The sequence below is a fragment of the Armigeres subalbatus genome, chromosome 3, assembly GCF_024139115.2.
Source record: "Armigeres subalbatus isolate Guangzhou_Male chromosome 3, GZ_Asu_2, whole genome shotgun sequence".
Lineage (NCBI taxonomy): Eukaryota > Metazoa > Arthropoda > Insecta > Diptera > Culicidae > Armigeres > Armigeres subalbatus.
The window spans coordinates 75,677,528-75,684,812 of NC_085141.1; the positions used below are offsets into that span (position 1 = coordinate 75,677,528).

At 47.5% G+C, this 7,285-nt stretch overlaps 1 protein-coding gene across 1 annotated transcript; it reads left to right on the forward strand.

Annotated features, from left to right (window-relative positions):
* The first annotated feature begins 1,470 nt into the window (after window positions 1-1,470).
* Window positions 1,471-3,542, forward strand: LOC134221729 (uncharacterized). Its single transcript, XM_062700916.1, has 2 exons — window positions 1,471-2,339; window positions 2,393-3,542. The coding sequence occupies exons 1-2, from the start codon at window positions 1,471-1,473 to the stop codon at window positions 3,540-3,542; spliced, it is 2,019 nt and encodes a 672-aa protein (XP_062556900.1).
* Window positions 3,543-7,285: the final 3,743 nt, after the last annotated feature.

Consider the following 7,285-nt stretch of genomic DNA (forward strand, 5'->3'; position numbering starts at 1 on the left):
TGAGGAGCACATTGAGGTGCGGACTGCTTTCGAAAATAGATACTGTGTGCTCAAGGGATTCCTTCTTTCCGAAGCAGACAAGCAATCAACCGATGATGAGTTCAACGATGATCGGCAGCTTCGGTCAGCAATCTGCTGCTAGCTTCCATCATCGGTTACCGAAGATAGACCTTCCTAAGTTCAGTGGCGATGAATCAAGATGGATATCATTTAGGACAACTTCATTTCGATGATCCACAGCAACGACGATATACCGACTGTAAACAAACTTCATTACCTTCTGCAGTCGCTTGAAGAAGAGGCCAAGAAACCATTTGAAAGCGTGGATATTCAAGCGGACAACTATGCATCGACGTGGGATGCGTTGTTAAAGCGGTATGACAACAAGCGGTTCCTAAAAAAGAACTGTTTCGAGGCTTGTTCGATCTACCAGTAATGAACAAGGAATCCGCCGCCGATCTCAACACATTAGTAGACGAGTTTCAGCGTCGTGTGAAGGCTCTGGCCAAGCTGGGGAGCCTGTAATCCACTGGGATACTCCACTTATCTTCATTCTTTCTAAGAAGCTAGATGCCTCAACGCTTCGTGCCTGGGAGCACGAGACTCGCCAGAAAGACGAAGTGAGGTACGACGAACTGATCGACTTTCTCTCGCAGCACATTCGTATGCTGAAGTCGGTAGCCAGTGACTTACAGCAACGATCTCTGTCGACTAGCATCAAGGTGGCCGGACCTTCAACCAAGAAAACTCCTGCGTTCAAATCCGTGGCAAACCCAGCCACCGCTGAAGTTATATCAAATGTTCAACTATGCCCCTGCATGCAGCCAAAACCACCAGTTACATCAGTGTCCGACCTTTAATGAGCTGTCCATATCCCAACGACGAGAGTTGGTAGTCCAGCGGAGCTTGTGTCGGAACTGTTTTCGGCTTGGCCATCAAGCACGAGTTTGTAGATCTAGATTCAGTTGCCGAACTTGTCAGGCCAGGCATCATACTATGCTGCACGAGAACGTAGCAGTCTCAAATTCGACCACCACTCCTATCGAAACGTCGACTATTTCTGCACAGCAACCTAACCTATCCACACCAGTGATTGCTGGTACCTCTGGATCTGCGCATCCACCGGAAGTCAGCATGGCTATCCAATCGAAGCACAGCACAGTCTTATTGGAAACGGTTTCGCTTTTCATTGTCGACTATAACGGAAGAAGATTTCCGGTTCGAGCGCTTTTGACTCCGCATCGATGTCCAATTTTATTACGAAAAGTTGGCAAACGATCTCGGCATCCGCCGAACTAGCGTAGATGTAACCGTCGCCGGACTTGGGGAATCCGTCAAAAAAGTGAAACGTCAAATCACTGCCACAATTGAATCCAAAACAAGCAGCTTTTCCACCACACTCGAATTTCTCGTCATGAGAAACCCACTGCTTCTCTCCCGACAGTTCTTATAAACACAGCGGCGTGGAACATGCCAAACGTTCCATTAGCCGACCCACACTTCAACATTCCGAGCATGATCGACATCATAATTGGCGGAGAGTGCTACCACGAAATCCACACCGGTAGTCGCTTATCCATCGGTGACGGTCTTCCGCTGCTAGTCGACACACGTTTCGGATGGACAGTTTCGGGCAAAACAACCACCAATCCCACAGTAGCACCGCCAGTGTGTTATCTCTCGACCGTCGACCGTTCTCTGGAGTCATCGCTTCAACGTTTCTGGGAACTTGAAGCAGTCGATCAAAGCCCGATATACTCGGAAGAAGAGAAGCAATGCGAGGAGTTTTACGCAACCACCACCACTCGAACTCATGACGGAAGGTACGTCGTTCGCCTTCCACGGTCCGACAATCCGCAAGTCACCCTTGGCCAATCTCGACAAATCGCCACCCGTCGCTTCTACAGCCTTGAGCGACGCCTTGAACGAGATACCGCCTTGAAGAGCTCCTACCATAATTTCATCGAGGAATACCTCCGCCTGGGACACATGCGCAAGCTAGATTTTGTCGACGACGATTCTCCACATTGTTACCTTCCACACCATCCGGTAGTCAAAGAGAGTAGCACCACCACGAAGCTTCGAGTGGTATTCGACGCCTCCTGTAAGACCTCCTCCGGAATGTCGCTCAACGATACACTGCTCGTTGGACCAGTCGTTCAACAGAATCTCGACTCCATCATTATCCGCTTTCGCTTCCACGCTATTGCCATTGTCGCTGACGTCGAGAAAATGTATCGTCAAATACTACATTCTCCTGTTGATCAACGCTTCCTACGTATACTATTCCGCCGACAGCCGTCGGACCCTCTCGATACCTACGAACTTCTTACAGTTACGTATGGAACGGCTTCGGCACCCTTCTTGGCAACGCGCACTTTACAACAATTAGCAAGAGACGAAGGAGAAAACTCCCGCAAGCCGTAGAAGCCGTCGTCGAAGATTTTTATGTGGACGATCTACTTACCGGAGAAGACAATCTGGCCTCTGCTGTAGAAAAGCGTCGTCAGATATCCACCATGCTCGAGTCGGCCGGTTTCTCGCTGAAGAAGTGGGCTTCGAACGTTCCGGAAGCATTAGCCGATGTTTCACCTGAAGACCGTGCTATCAAGCCCGTCCACGAACTTCAAGACGATCAATCCGTAACGACCCTTGGATTGGTATGGGATACGAAGAACGATATACTTAGATTCAACGTTGACCTTCCGCTACCAGCGTCTGTTCTCACGAAGAGAAAGGTGATATCATACATCGCTAAGATTTTTGATCCGTTAGGCCTCGTTGGTCCCGTAATAGCCACAGCGAAGATATTTATGCAGCACTTGTGGAAACCCAAAAACGATGACTACTCTTCCTATGAATGGGATCGTCCGTTGCCTGAAAGATTGCAAAGGGAATGGAAGCAGTTTTTTGCTACGCTCTCCATTCTTGCCAAAATCAAAATTCAACGCTTCGTATCGTCTCCTGGTGTTTCCATAGCTCAGCTGCGTTTTTTCTTTGATGCTTCAGACGTCGCTTACGGAGCTTGCTGCTATGTCCGCACACTGGATACCGATCACGTCAGGGTTAGTCTTTTAACATCAAAATCAAGGGTTGCTCCTCTCGCCACGAAGCACACTACAGCACGACTTGAGCTTTGTGCTGCCGTATTGTCCACCAAGTTGTATCGGAAAGTTGAACAATCGATCAAAACGCCTAGTCACGTCTTCTTCTGGACAGACTCAACCACGGTGATTCAATGGTTACAATCTCCACCAAGCCGGTGGAAAACATTCGTTGCGAATCGTGTCTCCACCATACAATCTGCCACCGAAATTTCCCTTTGGAGGCACGTTCCAGGAAATGAAAACCCGGCTGATGAACTTTCCCGTGGCATGCTGCCTACGGACCTCAGCAATCAGGCCAGATGGTGGAGCGGTCCTCCATGGTTATCAGAATTTCCCAGCCGTTGGCCTTCACCTGGTCTAGATGTACCCCAAACAGAATTCACCACGCAAGAAGCCCGTACGGTTACACTTCACCACATTCATTGCTCCCAATGATCAATTAGCAGATCAATTGTTTGCATCGTTTTTCAAGCTACACCAAACTCCGTCGTGTTGTAGCGTATTGCTTGAAGTACATCGATGCACTGCGTGCAAAAATACAAGGAATAACAAAACGACCACCAACGTGCTCCTGACGACTGATCTAGAAGCCGCGGTTTGTACACTTGCTCGCCTTGCCCAGGCACAGCTCTACTCGGAAGAGTTATCATCCAACGACCAAACCATAAAATCGTCCCCACTCAAGTTTTTGAAGCCTCGCCTCGATGATAATGGAATCCTCCGTGTAGGCGGACGCCTTTCGAATGCTGAGATTCCGGAGAACATAAAGCATCCAGTCATCTTATCTGCAAAGCATCCACTGTCACTATTACTCGCCGAACATTACCACAAGGTTTTATTACATGCCGGGCCACAATTAATGATGGCTACAATGCGCCAGAAGTACTGGGTAATCGGTGGGAGGAATCTTCTTCGCCATACGTATCACCGCTGCGTGAAATGTTTTCGAAACAAGCCGGTCTTGATCCAGCAGAGCACTGCAGATCTTCCCAAGTCTCGTGTCACCCCGGCACGGCCATTCGCTATCTCAGGAATAGACTACTGTGGGCCAATTTACGTCAAATCACCGGTGCGGAGTCGAGGGCCAAACAAGGCATATATTGGCATATTCGTTTGTTTTGCTACAAAGGCTGTTCACATTGAGTTGATCACAGATCTATCCACGCAGGCCTTTCTATCGGCTCTCCGCCGGTTCGTCGCTCGCCGCGGTCTTGTTAGGGAGCTTCACTCGGACAATGGAACCGCATTCAAAGGAGCATCCAACGTCCTCCATCGAATATATGAGATGCTAAAATCCAACCATGACGACCGAAACCAAATTCAAACCTGGTGCGCCGAAAATCAAATTCAGTGGAAATTCATCCCACCTCGCGCCGCACACTTTGGGGGCTTATGGGAAGCTGCGGTCAAGTCTGCGAAGCATCACCTTCTTCGTGAAGTCGGTAACACTAATCTGTGTTACGAGGATATGATCACTCTATTGGCCCAGATAGAAATGTGTTTAAACTCAAGGCCATTGACTCCAATTCCGTCAGACCCTGATGGCCTGGATGTACTGACACCTGGCCATTTTTAGTCGGCTCCAATTTGCAAACTGTTCCGGAGCCAAGCTACATCAACACTCCAGACAACCGTCTTGACCACTGGAAGCTCACTCAAAAGTTGTTCCAAAACATTTTGGGCTCGGTGGTATCCGGAGTACCTTGCTCAACTTCAGTCACGAGCAACAAAGGGTTGCAAGTCACCGGTCCTGGTCCAGTTAAATCAAATCGTCATCGTTAAGAATGAGAACGCACCTCCTATGCAATGGCCGCTCGTGAGAATAACAAAACTTCATCCTGGGAAGGATGGAATCGTTCGCGTTGTCACGCTGAGGCTGATACCGTCGTGAGGCCAGTTGCGAAGATCGCAATTCTGCCCATTGCAAACCACGAAGACAGCAGTAGTTCCTGAATCTACAAAGACCGGTAGAGCAGACCGAATCTGACTCAACGCGCAAACGGAGCGCAATCAGGTGATTAGCGTTCCATCAACTTTAACCGAGTCAGTTCGATCTACCGGATCCTTTTTGTCCATAGGTTTTTCTTCGTCTATTTCATGAAATAATCTGCGGTTCCTGAATCTACAAAGACCGGTAGAGCAGACCGAATCTGACTCAACGCGCAAATAGAGCGCAATCAGGTGATTAGCGTTCCATCAACTTTAACCGAGTCAGTTCGATCTACCGGGTATTTTTGTCCACAGGACATTCCTCACCCTCCCCATGAAATAAACAGCAGTTCCTGGCCTTTCAAAGACCGGTAGAGCAGACCGAATCTGGCTCAACGCGCATTTAAGGCGCAATCAGGTGATTAGCGTTCCTTCATTTCTATCCGAGTCAGTTCGATCTACCGGGTCTTCTCTCGTTCATAGATAATCCTGTATTCTATCTGTTGCCTCATCATGTCTACATCTCTCGTTCATCCAATCTATTCTACGGCATCATCGCACCATTTTCCGGAAGCTACAAAGATCGGACGAGCAGTCCGAAACTGCTCAATGCGCAAACGAAGCGCAATCAGGTGATTGACGCTCCAATAATCGTAAGGTAATCTGTTCGATCTACCGGATCCTTTATAGTTCCAGAATTCGATCATCAATGTTCGCCGTCGACATCAATTTACTATCGCCTCCCATGGATTGAGCTGATGAACCGCCCATTGAAGAGATGCACCATTCACTATTTTCGATTAATCGGACCTCACAAGCGAGTTACGAAAGAGAGAGAGAGAGTCATAGGACGATCCATCTTTTTGTTTGAAAATTTGAAACTTTATGTTTCAAGGTGGCCGGAATGATCGGTCACAAACGATCATAAATGAATATTTAAAAAATAATTTGCTTGTAAATATTGTATATAATCTTAATTGTAAGTCTGAATTCGCTGAAACAAACAAATGAACTAGTCTAAGGCATAGCATAAGTTCTCGCTGAATTGAAATTCTCTCAGCGCGCTCTGGAACTATCATCACATGCAAATGAAATTAGTTCAAAATAAACACCGGTAGCGTGCAGATGTAGTACGGTCGTTTTGTGTTGTGCGTTTCCAACCACGTTCGTTCGGTCGACCATTCAATAAAGGTGTGCAGTTGTATCTATTTTGTGAAACCAAATCGATTTCTATTGGTATCCGAAATCGATTCTGATTACGGTGGAGGGCATGACTTAATGAAACGTCGGTACATCGGTACGGTTCGTCGTGAGTGAGTGGAATTCACAGACCAGCTGGACAGGGTAAAGGTATCGTGAAGATCACGACATAGTGAAGTGAAACGGACTGTGGAAAATCTTCCTTCTGTAGGGCAGAAGAAGGTTAAATGGTGTTGTTTTTTGGTGCTATTACTGAGACTGTTGGTTTCTGTGTGCCGTTCTGAGGAACGGATAGCAAACTCCTCCGATTTCCGGCATTCTCGAGCCTGGCGGCTCGATCAGGTGTCATGCGGAGAGCTGGGTGTAACAGCCGGGGTACAATTTATAACAGATACAGTCAATTTATTTGCTTCGCGGATGACATGGACATTGCCGGCCGAACATTTGCAAAGGTGCCAGAACTGTACACCCGCCTGAAACGTGAAGCAACAAAAGTAGGACTGGTGGTGAATGCATCGAAGACAAAGTACATGCTTGTGGGCGGAGCCGAGCGCGGCAGGGCCCACCTGGGAAGCAGTGTCACGATAGACGGGGATACCTTCAAGGTGGTCGAGGAGTTCGTGGGGCGCATTCGAGAATGGAGAGATGCGGCCTTGAACCGTGTATTGTGGCGTCAAATTGTTGATTCAGTGTTACCTGTTTAGATGTAAACTAAATAAATGAATGAATCGTGTTTTGGAAATAGAATCTATGGTGAGTTTGTAGTAGCCATCGAGGAAGAAGTGTTTAAGTCGTGGCGAAAATGAAAAAAAAAAATCTATTAGATGTTCGGTGGCTCATGCGGATGTATTACGCTTAGCTCCGGTCGAAACAAGCGCGATCTTCAATAGTATGCAGCTGCCCTCTGCAAGGATGTTATCGATAATTTAGTAATCCGCGTTCGATCATTTAGTAGTTTGTCAATAACTCATTCCGAAAGCTGAATTTCAAAAGGAATTGTATGATGGACTTCTAGTGCGAAGGTTTTTCTACAACTCTGTCTAATGGTT

Coding starts and splice junctions, on each gene's coding strand:
- LOC134221729 (XM_062700916.1), top strand. CDS start 1,471: ATGCCAAACGTTCCATTAGCCGACCCACACTTCAACATTCCGAGCATG. Junction 2,340..2,392: donor TACGAACTTCTTACAGTTAC/GTATGGAACGGC, acceptor TACAACAATTAG/CAAGAGACGAAGGAGAAAAC.